General features: G+C 42.5%; 1 protein-coding gene across 4 annotated transcripts in view; it reads left to right on the forward strand.

Moving 5' to 3' along the window:
- The window catches only part of FHOD3 (formin homology 2 domain containing 3), a 942,952-nt gene that overhangs the window by 623,605 nt on the left and 301,463 nt on the right, over window positions 1-17,884 (forward strand). For all 4 annotated transcript variants that reach the window (XM_030204545.1, XM_030204553.1, XM_030204563.1 and 1 more), the window contains exon 7: window positions 3,121-3,232. In XM_030204545.1, coding sequence (XP_030060405.1) covers window positions 3,121-3,232 — 112 coding nt within the window. The remainder of the gene's footprint in view (window positions 1-3,120; window positions 3,233-17,884) is intronic.

A 17,884-nucleotide genomic window follows, 5' to 3' on the forward strand; every position in this document is an offset into this window, starting at 1 on the left:
TTTATAAATGAATTTTGGGGGCGTGTGAAGATGGCGGTCTAAGCTTTTGGATGCCTGTGTGATAGTTACTGAACTTTTCTCTTGTTTTACTAAAAATCTACGATTGAAATAATGCCCCATACGAAAAGAAAAGGCATAGTGAAGAGCTTACCATTGATGGCTCTAACTACTACGCCGTCTCAGCCTACTATTGACATACACCACAAGCACGCCACGGGAGACCGGAGCGAGGATTCCCGCAGTGGGAGTCGACGGAGGAGCGTTGACCCCACAGGGAACGGAAACAACTCTTTTCTCCCCGAAGATTAACCCACCACCATGTCCTGCCACTTTGAGGGGAAGGTTGACTGATCTTGAGAAGCCGGAAAGCAGCAAATCAGAATCATTAGATGACGGCGACCACCCTAAGATGGTGACGGAGAAGGTCAACTGTGAACAAAAAGTTCCCGTGGTGGTAACACTAGAAACTATTTGGAACGCTATTCAAACATTATCAAATACTGTTGCACAGGCGGCTCAAGAAACTTCATCTATTTTAACTAAACTAGATACCTTAACAGAGGCCCTGGACAAACTGAAACAAGATTCCTTGGAACAACAAGAGCAAGTTCAACAGGAAATAGTGACTTTGAAATCCACTACAGACACTTTGATTAAAGACAAGGTAATGATTCATCGGAAAATGGAACAATTTGAAAACCATAATAGACGTTTGAATTTACATTTATTGAATTTTCCAATGGTTCCAGAAATAAGTGCAATGGAATTACTTAAGAAATATTTGACGGACATTTTGCATTACTCACCCGACCTTATTCCTCCTATAAACAAAATATATTATTTACCTGTGCCTCAGAAATTGGGAGAGTATAAAAAAGGATTACAAGCTCAGATACCAATGCAATCTCAGGATCCAGGGCTTCAAGATCTCACTGCTTTCTTGGAACAATCAAGTACAGAGGTAACAAATTGTCGGACGTTATTGATTTATTTGGTCTTCCAACAAGACTTAAACACCATTTTGAAATTATATTTTAAAAATTCCTTAAAACTATTCTATGGAGACAAAATTTGGATATATCCCATCGTAGCAAAATCTATGCAAGATCGAAGAAGAGCTTTTATGGCTTTAAGAGAAGAGACAAAATCTTTGGGAGCGAGTTTTTTACTCGCATACCCATGTAAATGCTTAGTACGATACCTAGATAACAAATATTCCTTCTTTGAACCCAAGCAACTAAAATCTTTTATTGATATAAAAAAGTTGACTGAATAGAATCTAGATCATGAGAAAAACTGGAATTGTTTAGTTAACAGATTGAAATAACCGTGGTAGGCCAAGCCATTTGCCATTTATAATTTTACTTTAAAATGTTTATCCTCCTTATATATGTTCAATCCCCATGTTAAAAAAAACCCCAAAACATATTTATAAATGATATGGAAATCGGAACGAATGAGGTGATTAAATTTGCAGATGATACAAAACTATGGGAAAATCCAATGCTTATTTCTGAGACAAGCAGCATGAAATGTATTGAACTTTTTTGGGATCTTGCCAGGTATTTGTGACCTGGATTGGTCACTGTTGGAAACAGAATGCTGGACTTGATGGACCTTTGGTCTGTCCCAGTGTGGCAATACTTATGTAGTTATGTAAGGTTGTTAAAACACATGCGGACTGTGTGGCAGAGTGTAGGAGTGGCCTAGTGGTTAGGCAGCTCCTTGTGACTCTGAGCAAGTCACTTAACCCTCCATTGTCCCATGTAAGCCACATTGAGCCTGCCATGAGTGGGAAAGCATGGGGTACAAATGTAACAAAATAACAAAAAAAAAATATTGCTAGGAGACATTAGGAAATTGGAAGACTGGGCATCCAAATGGCAGATGAAAGTCATTTTGCCGTATGTCCATTTTTGGCCCCCCAAAAAGGATCTGCACATGTCCGAAAACTAGCACAGGTCATTTTTCAGTGCACCTTAGTAAAAGGACCCCTTAACCCTCCATTGCCCCAGGTATTAAAAAAAAACACTGCTAGCCAACTAGGGAAAGAGAAAGTACAGGGATGCCAAGTTACTCAGTTCCAGGCTGGAAATTTTGGACCAGTTCTGGATTTCTAGCCACCCCATTCTGGTGCATTATGGAACTTACAACACTGATTTCAATGGCCAGGATCAGGCACTACAAATCCCTCAATGCTTATGAATGTAAGTTCCAAACCAGGGCTGGCCCCAAATCTCCAGCCTGGAACTGGGTAACTTGGCATTTCTGAAAGAACCTGTTCTTTTGAACTGCTGCAGTGACAGTTTTCATCCTTAACTCTGCTCACACTTGGAGCCATTTTATCAAGGCACTGTTTGTAACACCTTCCAGCTTTAAGTACTGTGTATTTGACCCCTGAAGCAGGTGGACATTTCTGCTGAAACACAGTCCCATGTCAGGTCTCTTCTGGTGCCTTAATAAGAACATTTTTGACAACATTCCCCATGTGGACCTCAGTGGGTTGTCCTCTACTCCTCTGGTATCTTTTTTCTTATAATAAATGTAAACCACTTTGATTGTACCACAGAAAGGCTGTGTATCTAATCCTTAAAATGTATTCTACACTTTTTCTCAATTTTTATCTATGAGAAAATACTTGGTACCCTCGCCCCTTAATCTGCTACTTCAATGAGTAGACACAAACGATAGTTACTATAATGTTAGATGGCTATTGTGTAGAATTAGATGCAGAATCTTTTCTGCAGAGATTAATTGAAAAATATAGTATTGCAATACATGATTAATTGACAACTACTGTAGCTGTTCTTTCTTTCCTTGAAATCATGCTGAGCCTTGTCTGGGTTTTGCATGCTTGGACAGGTAGCATGCAATTTCCCTATGAAAAACAGGATTACAGGTCTGTGTGCACAGTGGGGTATAACTGGACCTAGATTAGCAGGTCCTGTAAAATTAGTACCAGTTGATAAACCAAAATTATAGTAATTTGGCACTTCAGTAAAGCATAATTGATGTTCAGTAATTTCCTGGAATTAAACATGCTCTGTCCTCCTTAATAATGCAGGTTGGAAGTGTACTGGATATGCTTAAAAACTCTTTCACCTTTTTCTTTATCTCCAGTTTCGATTAGTGGTGAAGACAGCCCTGAAGCTGCTTTTGGTGTTTGTGGAGTATACAGAATCCAATTCACCTCTTTTAATCCAGGCAGTCACTAGAGTGGATAATAAAAGGGGTGAGTTTTTCTTATGCGTCATGTCTATTTTATTGGTTAAATCTTTTTCCCATAAGAGAATATATATTTTTTAATATAACAGCATTCAGTTTTGCAGAACTGTCAAACATCTATATTTCAACACAACTGAATTTACCTGCCACCCAATGTCCCTGTTTTTTTTGGGTCCCCAGTGACATTTTCCAAATGTTTTTCCCAGCTGAAGCTGCTTTTTCCACTACCAAGGAGACAAGAAACCATCTCCTTTCCGTCTCAGAAAAATTATAATTTCTCCTGTTGCTCCTGTATTGGGTGGGTGGGTGGGTGGGGGGGAGGAGGAGGCAGATGGTGAAACCTTCATCTATGATTTGGAGGTTCTGCAGTTGCTGTCACTACTAGGGTAGGGAGGGGGGGGGGGTGCTGCCATTGATGAGCTTTGTAGCCATTACTTCTGTTCTGGAGGGAAGGGGAAAAAGAGGGGTATGGGGAACAAAGAAGCCAAGAGCATGGGGAGAAGGGGTAAAATGAATGGAGGAGAAGAGAGGAGTAGAACAGATGAAAGTTAGGAGGGAAAGAAAGCAGGAGAAAGGGAAAGATGGCAAATATTGTAGAGGCAGGGCTTAATTTGTGCCAGAATGGAGTGGAACGGCATTCTGACACTTCCGGTGACTCTACCCCATGTTCTTCCGGCTTGCTGACTTCCTCGCAGTCCAGCTTCTCTCACCCTCTGGTCCCTTCCCCAGCTGGCAATCTGTCATCTACCCTGGCCTCTCCAACTCCTCCCCCCCCCCCATGAATGTACCTTTAAAAAGTTATTTTATATTTGTAGTGGCCGCCAGCAGTGAGCAGCAATTTATATTTAATACTCAAACCCTCCCCACAGTCTTCACTCTGTTGCAATGTCCTGTTTCTGCATAGGCGGGAAATGGTCAGTTTAAAGGCTGTGGGGAGGACACAAGCATCATGTATGAATTGCTGTTTGCTGCTGGTGGATCCTACAAGCATAACACAACTTTTAAAAGGTATACCAGGGGGAAGGGGTGCTTGAGAGGCCAGGGCAGATGACAAATTGCTGGCTGGGGAGGGGGCAGAAATCAGATATGCAGGATCATTGGGGGGAGGAAAAAGTACACATGCTGGACGATTGGGAGAGGAGAAATGTTGCACCATTGGGGTGAGGAGGAGGAGAGAGAAATGCTTGACCATTGGAAAGGGAAGAGAGAAGGAGAAATGCTGTACCATTAGGGATGGAAGGGAAGGGAGAAGGAGAAATGCTGAACTATTAGGGAATGAAGAAAGAAGGAGGAGGAATGCTTGACCATTAGGGAGGGAAGGAAAGGGAGAGGGGGAGGGAATGGAGGAGACATGACCACTGGGGAGGAAAGGGAGGAGAAAAATACTGGACCATTAGGGAGGTAAGGTACAAGGAGGAATGCAGGACCATTAGGGGGGGGGAGGGAAGGAAGAAGAAGAAGAAGAAGGAATGCTTGACCATTAGGGAGGGAAGGAAAGGGAGAAGGAGAATTGCTGGACCACTGGGGAGGGAAGGGAAGAGAAATGATAGATCACTGGGGAAGAAAAGGGAGGAGGAGAATTGCTGGACCATTAGGGAGTAAAGGAGAAGGAGAAATAGTGGATCATTGGAGAGGGGAGCGAGAAGAAGGAATGCTGGACCATTGGGAAGGGGGGAAGAAGAAATGCTGGAACATTAGGGACAGAAGAGAAAAGGAGGAATATTTGACCATTGGAGAGGGAAGGGAGAAAGAGAAATGCTGAGCCACTGGAGAGGGAAGGGGCAAGGAGGAATGATTGACCAGTCGGGAGGGAAGGAAAGGGAGAATGAGAATTGCTGGGCCATTAGTGAGTAAAAGAAAAGGAGAAGGAAAAAAACTGGATCATTGGAGAGGGGAGAGAGAAGGAGAAATGATGGGACATTGGGGAAGGGAGGGTGAAGAAGAAATGCTGGACCATTGGAGAGGGAAGGGAGAAGGGGGGATTCTGACTGGAGGTTGATAAAGAGGGTGAAAGAGCTAAAAGAGAAAGATCTATATTTCAGAGACAGATGTGAATGAATAGAAGATAGGAGGAGCGAGGAGAAAGGATGAATGGATAACAGCCACTGGAGAGAGTTAGCAGAAGGCAAACTGGAAAGCAGAAGAGAGAAACTGACTGGGATCAACATGATTGGAAATAAAATGGCCAAACAGTAAAAATAGAAATACAATGTTTGAATTCTTCATTTATGAACTGCAGTATGTTAGTTTTGGGAAATGTACATTGTGAATGTCTTTGCATTGTGTTCAGTACAATAGGAATTAGATTTGCTTTTCTCTCTCCAGTGTTGTGTAAATGCCAATTTTGACTTCTTGGAGTTATCAGTTCAATTTATATGTTTGTATTTCTATTTCTAATTTGTGATCTATATTTGGTGAGGGTCTATCTGTGCATAGGTGCCAACGATTCAAAATGATTATGGGTGGTAGACACAATACAATGATATAGCTTCTTCAGTATTAGGGGGGCTCAGCACCCACTGGATCTATAGAGCTAGCTCCTATGTGACTATTTTGCTTGTGACCAGGATACAATATTCTGTTTCCATATAGGGGCCTGGGGCCCTTTTACTAAGGCGCATAGGCGCCTACATGTGTCCAAGGTGCGCCAAATTGGCAGTACCACTCGGCTACCACATGCCCCGGCCAGTAATTCCATTTTTAATGTGTGACCAAAATACACGGTAGAAAATATTTTCTATTTTCTACCATGTGGCACTTACCCAACAGTAATCATCAGCTTACACGTGCTGGCCGCTTACCGCTAAGTTGATGGGTGGTGGTAAGGTCTCAGCCTGAAAATGGACGCGCGCTGGTTTTAATTTTGCCACATGTCCATTTACCGGCACAAAACAAAATGCCTTTTTTCAAGGCACACAGCAAATGGAGCTTCTCAAGTCCAAAACACATGCCTACACCAGCGCAAGTCACTTTTAGGTGTGCCTTAGTAAAAGGGCTCCATAGTTTGTGTAAAGATCTATAGCAGCCTCGCTTGTTCTGTATTTGGCAATCTGTATTTTGTGTGTGACTGAAGTGCAGTAATCTGTTTGCATGTAATTTGTGTAGAGATCTATAGAAGTCCCACTTGTTCTGTTTGCCCAGTAGAAGGTATATTAGTGTTCTATGGCCCAGTGTAATATTTGTAATACTGCATATTCATAGGTAGGGTTCTTGCTGTTTGAATCTTAGGAATTAGTGCTACTGTTGTATGACAGGTTTGCTGCATATATGTTAAAATGTCTTTTTTTCAAATTTTGTGTTTCATAGCATGCCTGGTAGTGGAAAGATTTTTGTTGTGATTGCTCAGCTGACATGAGAATCAGAATAATTTTTGTATGATGACTTCCAAGGAGAAATGTTCTACCAACTGTTGGGGGAAGGTTGGACTATTGTGGAGGCAAAACATGTTTATATTTCACTCTTAATAACTCCTATACTGTGTCAGACCAAAGCTCCTTGAAATATTAAAGCTATGTTTGTAATATTAACCAAGGGGTCCTTTTACAAAGCCACAGTAGGTGTGCCAAATGCGACAAAGCTCATTCAAGTCCTATAGGCTTTGTCATAATGTCAAAGAAGCCCTATATTTCTTATTGTTTTCATTTTTCATGTCTGTAGATATCTTACAACAAACAAAACAGCGAAGATGACTTAAAAAACATCAAATAGAAAAAAAATTAAAAAATAAAACCATGAAATAATAATAATAATCATAAAAAAAAAATAATAATCTTCAAATATGTGTATATAAAAAAATATATAAAAAGGCGACACTTTGGTTGTGAAAATTAAAAAAATAAACTTTATTGATCAATGGATAGCAGGGAGAAAAGGACTCGACACAGCTGTGTTTCGGCCGTACAGGCCTGCGTCAGGAGTCTATACAAATCAAAACACATAAACAATATGAAATAAATAAAACATATAAATGTGTAGAGAGACATTATAAATATCCAAAACTTTCTATTACAAGAGATGTTATCAAATAAACAAAACCAAATCTAGTGAGCAAACATTGACCTAAAAAACCTATTACATATCATATCGAAAGCAGTCATACTCCTGAAAAAGTGCATGATATAAGAAAGGTGTATGAAAAACATATAACAAGTAACATACTATTGACTGTACACAAGATTATATATATATATATATATATATATATACCTAATAGTTATTAAGTCCGCTGAGCAACAATCAATACACATTAAACCAATTAAGAACTAACAAAGGTAAAATAAATGTACAATAGCAGCACCTAATATTAAATAGAGAATTAACTGGTTTTGATTGAATTTTATATGAGCAGTATATAATATTGCATATTAAAGAAAAGACTATGAAAAACTGAAAAACTAACAACTGATATTGTGTATATCATAACATATAAACTAAATGTGATAAAAAGAAAAAATATATATAAAAAAAACATGATTTACCTTCTCACTGTATGCTGATATCTTACACATTGTTTGCCCTGGGTTATGCATTTACTTTAAATGTTTACATGTTTGTAGGGGAAAGGGACTTATATACTGCCTTTCTGAGGTTTTTCCAAAGTGGTTTACATACTATATACAGGTACTTATTTGTACCTGGAACAATGGAGGGTTAAGTGATTTGCCCAGAGTCATAAGGGGCTGCAGTGGGAATTGAACCCAGTTCCCCAAGATCAGCGTGTGCTGCACTAACCACTAGGCTACTCCTCCACTCCCTAGAGGTAGAGCGGTTGCCTTTATAAATGACAGAACATTTTTTAATAATACTGTGCAGTATTCCTCCATCCCCACCCAGCTACTCCTTCATGCAACCAGACTGCCAACATTTTCTGGGGAGAACAATCTGGTACCAAGTGTGTAAATGTTGAGAAAACTGATGAATCCAAAATTTTGTTCATAATGTGGCAAAATTGTATTACTGTTGGTGATATTCTTTAAACATTTTTAAATTAAATATATGGCACTAGAATTTTGTGTTTTCATGAGCCAAACTATGTGATATTACTAACTTCAGGAACAAGAGAAAGTTGCTAGAAATTGTAACCTTTGGACTAATAATTGTTCTAGGATGCCTCTTGTATCTCCTTGAGAGATGCTTAAGAAGCATTTGTCTGAAGTTTTGAAGGATCCAGAGGGATCATTTCCTCCCATTTCAGGAATTTATTATCTGCTAGTTAAGAAGAGATCTGGGAAGTCTCAACGAGATACTATAAAGCAATGGATACTTTGGATGTTACATCTTTATTAGAAAAACCCCACCTGAATTCAGTTGTTCCTGCAACATTATTCTTGACCTTGGCACTGAGCTGACACAGAGATTGGTTATATTTATTTTTTAAATATTGTGACATTCCCCTTATGAACTACATAGTTCAGAGATTTCCTGCTATAACTAGGCAACTCAGAAGAGAAGGAAGCAATTTCTGTTGATAAGGTCTGGAGTATTTCAATGGGGTGCTTTGTTTTTTCTCAAATATCCATATAAATCTGCTAAATATGTTTTCTTGGAACCTTCTAGTGACATTTCTTAACAGCAAGAGAACCTTGGAAGCTCTAGATTTGGATCCCCTTTCAGATCATTTATATCCACTGATTTTTATCATTTGATGATGGCAGTAGGTACAGCTAAATGGGCCACATCAGTTCAGGGGTCCCAAAGAAGTGAGTCCCCCAAAGTATTGCCCAGTGTGTTTCTATAGGAGAAGGAGTTCCATCTCCTGTAGGAAATTAAGAGTGAAATGAAGTAGTCTGAGAGCAGGGCAAGGCAGTTTGAAATGTGGAATTCACTATTCTTCCAAATGCCCAAACTGCACACTCCCTGGAAACTTTTACCCTCTCACAACTGTTCCACCCCCCCCCCAAACTGCCCCTACAGCCAAATAACTACTCCACAAATTGTACCTTCTCCAAAAGCTGCCCCTTGCAACTGCCGCACCACTCTGAAAACTGTCTCCAGCATACTGCCAACACACCAAAAAATGACTTCTGAAACTGCCACACCAACCTAAATTGTCCCACTCCCAAAACTACCACTTGAAAACTTCCCCACTCTAGAAACCTATTTCAACTGCTCTACCCCCTGTAATTGCCCCCCCCCAAATACCCCACAACTACACACCACGCAAACTGCCCCAGTGCCAAAAAATAACCCTCTATAAGCTAACCCACACACAACTACCCTACCTGCAACTGACACAACAACCCACAGATGGGCCCCAACCCCCAAAACTACCTACTACCCCAAAAATTGTCCCAGCCCTGAATCTAGTCCCTCACAATTACCCCTACATGGTTCAGACTTCCTCTCCTCTTCTTACTGCTTCACAAGTGCTCCCCCAACTCCACCTACTTGCCCCTCAGACACAGCACATGCCCAGCACGCACACACACAAACACATTCAGTCCTCTCAGATGCACACACAGGGAATGTTAATATTCCCCTTTCAGTTTATTTCATTTTCTTTGATGTTACTTATACTGTAAAGCTACTTCAAGAATCATACAGTTTTCATATTGGTTGCTATATGGGGACAATTCTACAAGATGGCACCTCCATTTTAGTGCCTTGGTTATATGGGGTGCCCAAGCATCCTTATACAATACTAGTGTAAACCTGGTATCGGCACATCTTCATTTAGCACCCCCCATGTACACCTGCGGTAGAACTGGCATAAATGCAGACACCTACCCCTGATATTCAGCCAGCATCGAGCTGCGCGGTAACTGCCCAATGCCGGCTCTAAAACCAGATATTCAAGGTTGGCTCGTGTCCAGTGACCGGCATTGAATATCCAGTTTCACGTTTGGCCATGGCAACTTAACTGGTGAAGCCAGTATTCAGCACTAACCGATTAAGTGCTTAGTGATTAAAGATAGGCCTGCTATTTATGTGACCTATTTTAACTGCTAAATGCAGCTAATTTGGTGCTGAAAATCTGCACCTAATCAGCTATGTCGCGAGATATAGAGGGGCATTTTCGAAAGAAACGTCTAAGTTCAAATTTGGATGTCTTTGTAAAACATCCAAATTCGGAAGTGGGGAAAAGGTCATTTTCGAAAAAAGATGGACGTCCATCTTTGTGTTCGAAAATACCATGGATGTCCTTGGATTTGGACGTCTTTGATTTTCAGCCATTTTCGAATGCAAAGACGTCCAAGTCTAAAACGTCCAAAGACAAGCCATTTGGACGTGGGAGGAGCCAGCATTTTTAGTAGACTGGTCCTCCTGACATGCCAGGTCAGCAATCGGGCACCCTAGGGGGCACTGCAGTGGACTTCATAAAATGATCCCCTTACCTTGTGTGTTGAGCCCCCCCAAACCCCATTACATCAACTGTACACCACTACCATAGCCCTTATGGGTGAAGGGGGCACCTATATGTGGGTACAGAGGGTTTCTGGTGGGTTTTGGAGGGCTCGCTGTTTCCTACACAAATGTAACAGGTGGGGGGGGGGGGGGGGTATGGGCCTGGGTCCACCTGTCTGAAGTACACTGCGCCTACTACTAAACTACTCCAGGGACCTGCATGCGCTGTCATGGACCTGAGTATGACATCTGAGGCTGGCATAGAGGCTGACAAGTAATATTTTTAATCATGTTTTTTGAAGGTGGGAGGGGGTTAGTGACCACTGGGGGAGTAACGAGAGGTCATCCCCGATTCCCTCCAGTGGTCATCTGGTCATTTCAGGCACCTTATTCAATAAAAAAACAGGTCTGGGTGAAAACATCCAAGTTTTAGTCCTGAACATCTTTGCTTTTTTCCATTATGGCTCAAAGAAGTCCAAGTCTTTGGAACGCCCAAGTTCCGCTTCGACCATGCCTCCGATATGCCCCCTTGAGATTTGGACGTCCTTGCAACAGACGTCGGAGAAAGACGTCCAAAATAGGGTTTCGATTATACCAATTTGGACGTCTCTGTGAGATGGACGTCCAAGTGCCGATTTATGTCACTTTTTGGACGTCCATCTCTTTCGAAAATGAGCCTGATAGTCATAACCACGAATATTCAGTAGAGATAACTAGCTATCTCCTGCTGAATATCTGTGGTTAGGCATTACCATGCTAAAATGTTTTTTTAGCCTGCCAGAAGCTATTCCTGTCCGGTTAAATAGTTTTGAATATTGGCCAGCCTAATTAAGCAAGCGTATGGGCAACTTGCAGCATTCTGTAAATTGCCTGCTTAAATGTTAGTTCTGCCTGTGGCTTGCACATTTGAACACCACTTACAAATAAGCACTATGCCATTTGACTGCAAATTTTTTAAATACCAATTAGACACTCTATTGACATTTTTGCGTATAACTGTACCGTTTAGGTGCAAAACTATCAGTATTCTGTACATTTAGGTGTACAGTTGTTGTGTAAATGTAAGAAGCTTGTTATAAAATTGCCTTTTAGGTATATTGCCAAGTAACATCTGTTGCCATGGGTAGAGCCAGATTAAGGCATTGGCAAATTTTGTACATTCTTTGTGTCCAGATGTTTGGAGGGGGGGGGGGGGGCTGTGAGATATGCTTAAGACTCAGGAGGTTAGCATTGCCAAAGGTCTGGCTTTTTTCAGAAGTCAGCAGAATTATATATCAATGCCCAGAAGGAAGAACGATGGATAATATGTCTGGACATTTTTTGGAGTTTAAGACCTTAATCTGCAGTTCCCAATCCCACCTTCCCTCCAGCTCTGTGTGAGTGAGTCCTGTCCTGCCTGTGTCCATTGCAATAACAGCTGAGACTGTAGGTAGGATCCAGGCATGAGGAAGGCAGTGGGGGCTGAGGACTGGAAGGCAGTTCTAGTCACAGGAAGGGAGGAGGAGACCTGGAAAAAGTTTCTTGAGCTGTAGAAATGAAGTATCTGCATGTGGTAGGGTGTGGAAAATTGATTAATGTCCCTTCCCCCAATAAAAATACCCTAGTACATTTCTGTTGGAGAAACAATTCTAATAGCTACAGTACACATAAACTGATTCCAGAGCCAGCCGAAAGATATCTAACACTCAAGACAAACCTTCAGTCATCCCCTCACCCCACCCACCACTTCAAACGAAGGGGTGGTTCAAGGCCCCTTCTTGCCATGTCCAGCATCTCCCCTTCCCTTCCCTACTTCCACTTCCCAAAATGCCAAACATCTCTTTTTTCTCCTCCTCCCCCAATCCCGAGGTGTTTAGTATCTCCCTTCTCCCTCTTCCCCCCAGGTTCTATTCCCTCCTCCCCCTACAAGGTGTTCAGTAGCTTCCCCTTCCTATCTCCTGCTGGTTGGCACTGTTGAGGCAGTCAGCATTTGTAAAAAAAAGATTCACTACTGCTGATATAGGGCCTCGAGCATCTGGGCATGTTCAAGGCCTGCTGGGTCCTGCTCCCTTCAAAACAGGAAGTTCAGAAAGGGAAGGCTCAGCAGGCCTTGAACATACACTGATGATCATGGCACCATGCTGGCAGCAATGAATATTTGTAGAGTTACTGACTTCCTCTCACCCCTCCCCACCACCAAATTGTGCCACCTTAGATGAATGCATGGTCTGCCTTATAGTTGGGCTGGCCCTGACTGATTCACTGTAACATCGTGATTAAGAAATTGTACATTCTCTCATCTCTCCTGATCACAGACACATATACCAATACACAAGGATACATACACTAATAAACATGTGCCTCCCCTCATACAAATGAGCACACGTGGAGGGGCATAATCGAACGTGAACGCCCATCTCCATGTTCGTCTATGTCCGAAAACGGGTATGTGAAGAGGCGGGACAGACTGTATTATCGAAAAAGATGGGCGTCCATCTTTCGTTTAGAAAATACGGTTTGGACGGACCAAATGCCATGGATTTGGTCCCTTCTGAGATGGGCGTTTTTTATTTTTTAGCGATAATGGAATCTAAAAACGCCCAGCTCAGAAACGTCCCAATCCAAGCCATTTGGTCATGGGAGGGACAAATGTACAATACTACCATAGCTCTTAGGGGGAAAGGGGGCAACTACATGTGGGTACAGTGGATTTTAGAGGCCTCCCATTTACCACCACAAGTGTTACGGGTGTGGGGGGGGGATGGGCCTGGGTCTGCCTGCCTGAAGTGCACTGCAGTACCCACTAAAAGTGCTCCAGGGACAGGGCTTGTTGCTGGTGTATAACCTTGGCACAGCAGTTGACACCTGAAAACTAATCTCGCTGAAAATGTCCTTTATTTGAATAAGCACCTTTACTCACAGTTAATTGCAGATCAGAGGTTGTGCCCCACTGGCAACGAGTCTCGCTGGTACTGGGATTAGCAGTAGGTCCGAGCTGGCAGAATGGTGTACAATGCCCTCTTTCAGCAACATTCAAGGTAAGAACTAAGTGCTGTAACGTGGCTAACACATGAAAGGGATCTAAAAGTGTCTTACACAAATGGCCACTACCTCATGGACTACCGGAAACAAAACAGGGCACACTCTGACCCAGTAAGCAGAGGGAAGAGCACCATGGGAGTAGAGCCTACCAACTACCAACATCGTGAGCATTTAACACAAGCTAGTGGAATCACGGAGCCCAATACCCTACACCCAGCACAATGCATTGCTGATGTGACTCTGCAGTGCCCTTAACAGAAAAGGTGTCACACTCACCCGAGACCCACATCAGAACCAAGGAAAGGCTATCAGAGGATAGAACACGTTCTGCTGTCATGGAGGTGGGTACGGCATTTGAGGCTGGCATACAGGCTGGGAAAAAAAGTTTGTAAAGTGGGTTTGTTTTGGTGGGAGGGGGTTAGTGACCACTGGGGGAGTCAGGGGAGGTCATCCCCGATTCCCTCCGGTGGTCATCTGGTCAGTTGGGGCACTTTTTTGGGACTTGGACCTAAAAAAAAAGGGGTCCAAATAAAGCGGACCAAATTCTCATCAAAAACGCCCTTCTTGTTTCGATTATCAGCTAAAGACGCCCATCTCTCCTTGGGCGATAACCACGCCCCAGTCCCGCCTTTGCCACGCCTCCGACACCCCCCCCCCCCGTGATCTTTGTTCGTCTCCGTGACGGACTACAGTTGAGGACGCCAAAAACTGGGTTTCGATTATACTGATTTGGGTGCCCACGGGAAACGGATGCCCATCTTCTGATTTGGGTCGAAATATGGGCGTCTTTCTCTTTTGAAAATAAGCTGGATAGACATCCAAGCATGCACACTAGAGAATGACTTAGGGACAGAGCCCACAGGGATGAGACAAGCTTTATCCCCTTGTCATTCTCTAAAAGCTTGAAACTAGCCATAAACAGGCTGTTCCAACTAGATGGAACAGCATCTATAAAATGCTACTATCAATATGTAAAAACTTAACACATCTTAGACAACTGACAACTGCAGAAGCTGCTTGTGATTTAAATGAAGTACTGTTAAATGACATCATTTGTGTCTTGTCTGTCTTTGATGTGGCAACAAGAGTCTTGTCTATTGATCAGACTCCTACCATCTGCAATGTCCTTCCATCACGTACCCAGTTGCTCAAGAGTTACTGTTACTGCAAGAGTTTCATCCATTTTTGCTGGCATCAAGGAGCATTTCCAACATTTAATTGACACTTATTTTCCTGTTCATCCACTGCACAGTGTTGGGTCTCTTCTATACCCTTGTCTGAAAGACATTCTAGTTGTTTTCTCAGATGATGTAAAATCACATGCAACCAAATCTTTGAGAAGACCAAAACAGATTGAAATGGAAGGTTTGAGTCCATCAACATCAACAACTTAGGATCCTCCACAATCCACATTCCCAGAAAGTGTCACATCTGTGGAAGAGTCCTCTTCCAAAAGAATGAAAACGAATGTTAGCAGTGGAGCGACTTTTATGGAGCAATGCCTCCTTTGAAGGCTGTTGTTAATGAACTGGACAGATATTTATGTTCGAGTGACGCAAACAATGATGTTTTGATTTTTTGGAAAAACAAGCAAAAGTGCTGGCCAAAACTGGCAAAACATGCACAAGGGATCTTGTATATTCCTGCTACCAGCATGTCTTCTGAGAAGACATTTTCTATTGTGGGAAGGACTGTGGAAGACAGGAGAGCTAGACTGAATCCTGAGATTATTGATGACTTATTATTCATCCACAGATTAAAAAATTATAATAGTGCTTCATAGGGCATATTTCTCCCCTACTAGGGCATACAGAGTGGGTTGTATTTTGTACCCCTGGACATTTTAACAGGGTGGATTAGGGTTCCTTGGGGTAGTAGAAGACAGCTATTATTGGGGTTGGAAGGGTAGTGGTGGTGGTTGTGGGGGTTTATAATAGTTCATTGTTATTAATGTTTTCTATTTGTTATTTACAAAAAACAGCTCCACAGAATATTGTTCCTTTTTATACATTAATATAAAAATTTAAATATAAAATCATAAGTGGTCGAGGCTTGTGCAGATGAGAACAGAGTCCACGGGGACAGGGTGGGGAGGGGGGTCAGAACCTGGGGGGATGGGGTGGGGATAGGGCAGGGATGGGGACAGAGCCTGCAGGGGCAGAGCAGGGGACTGGGACAGAGCCTGCAGGGACAGGTAAAGAGCCTGCGGATATAGGGTGGTGACTGGGACAAGAACGGGGCAGGGATGAGGGAAAACATTGTTCCCATGTCATTCTCTATTGTACACACACATAAACATGTACACACATCAACCCTCACCAACATACACACACGTGCATTTGCGTGAAGAGGGGTTATTTCCTTTTTAGATTACATACCAACTGCATATTACAGTACAGTATGTACTGCTTGATGTTTATATTGTAAATTCATAAAGTAAAAAAAATACTAATAGATTTTGCCAAAAATTAAAATGTGTGTAAATGAAACAATTCTCCTATAATCTTGGAAAGGCCAATAAAATCTGTTTTACATATTTGCAAGCTGCAGCAAGCAATATATGCTGATCTGTTCTGGATTTTGCTAGAGTTTCACAATTTAAGAAAATTCAAGAGTAGATTTGGGATTTGTGGATTACACTTGAAATCAATCCCAAAGGAGTTTATTTTTAATTTCTTGTGCATACCTCCCAGTAGAGAGATTCCCACTTGGCAAGATATTTTCAAAGGGAAACTCCCCACATTGTTTGAAAATGAGCTTTCATCCACATAGACAAAAAGTACCACAAGCCTGCATTCTGCTGGGGTGGGGGGGGGGGGGGGAATTGCCATCTAAAATCATATAGACTTAATACGTTGCATGAAGCTAAATGTCACATATCGACACTGTCTAATGCAAAGTGAAGCACATTGGGAAGAATAGTCCGAATCATAGTTACCTGGTGCTAGGATCCACCTTAGAGATCAGCACCCAAGAAAAAGATTTAGGTGTCATTGTATACAAGATGTTGAAATCTTCTGCCCAGTGTGTGGTGGCGGCTAAAAACGCAAACAGGATGCTAGGAATTATTAAGAAAGGGATGCAAAATAAGACCGAGAATACTATAATCCCTCTGTATCGCTCCATGGTGTGACCTCACCTTGAGTATCACATTCAATTCCTGGTTGCTGTATCTCAAAAAAGATATAGCGGAATTAGAAAAGGTTCAAAGAAGAGTGACCAAAACAATAAAGGGGTTGGAACTTCTCCCATATGAGGAAAGGCTAAAGAGGTTAGGGCTCGTCAGCTTGGAAAAGAGATGGCTGACGGGGAATATGATTGAGGGCTACAAAATCCTGAGTGGTGTAGAATGGGTAAAACTGAATCAATTTTTATCTCTTTCAAAAAGTACATAGACTAGGGGGCACTCAAGGAAGTTACATGGAAATACTTTTAAAAGAAATAGGAGGAAATATTTTTTCACTCAATGAATAGTTAAGCTCTGGAATTCTTTGCCGGAGGATGTGGTAACAGCGGTTAGCGTATCTGGATTTAAAAAAGGTTTGGACATGTTCCTGGAGGAAAGGTTCATAGTCTGCTATTGAGACAGACATAGGAAAGTCACTGCTTGCACTGGGATTGGTAGCATGGAATGGTGCTACTATTTGGATTTCTGCTAGGTACTTCTGACCTGGCTTGGCCACTGTTGGAAACAGGATACTGGGCTAGATGGTCCATTGATCTGACTCAGTATGGCTATTCTTATGTTCTTATGTTCAATTGTGGGTTTGTTTATCACAAAATAGCACCAAATAAGTGGATATGTCACCTATCAAACTTATTAACATATCTGCAGAAACACCTGACATGACCTCAGTGGCGTTCCTAGGGGGGCAGCGCCCCCCTGATACAGCGCGGACCCCCCCCCCCGGCAAAAGGACACCCCCGTGAAGGAACCCCCCCCCCACGCCGGGTGCATGCCGCCGGGGGGGGGGGGGGGGTGCCGCGCGCGCCTGCCCTCCGTTGTTCCATGCTTCTTCTCTGCCCCGGAACAGGAAGTAACCTGTTCCGGGGCAGAGAAGAAGCATGGAACAATGGAGAGCAGGCATGCGCGGCACCCCCCCCCCCCCCCGGCGGCGTGCACCCGGGGCGGACCGCCCCCACTGCCCCCCCTAGGAACGCCACTGCATGACCTGGACATGGAGAACATTTTCTCTCGTTTGGCAACAACTCTTCCTTTCTGCTTAAATTACATTTACAGTGAATAGGAAGCTATGGATAGATAGGAACTATAGATACAAGCATGTGCATCCTA

The sequence above is a fragment of the Microcaecilia unicolor genome, chromosome 1, assembly GCF_901765095.1.
Source record: "Microcaecilia unicolor chromosome 1, aMicUni1.1, whole genome shotgun sequence".
Taxonomy (NCBI): Eukaryota; Metazoa; Chordata; class Amphibia; order Gymnophiona; family Siphonopidae; genus Microcaecilia; species Microcaecilia unicolor.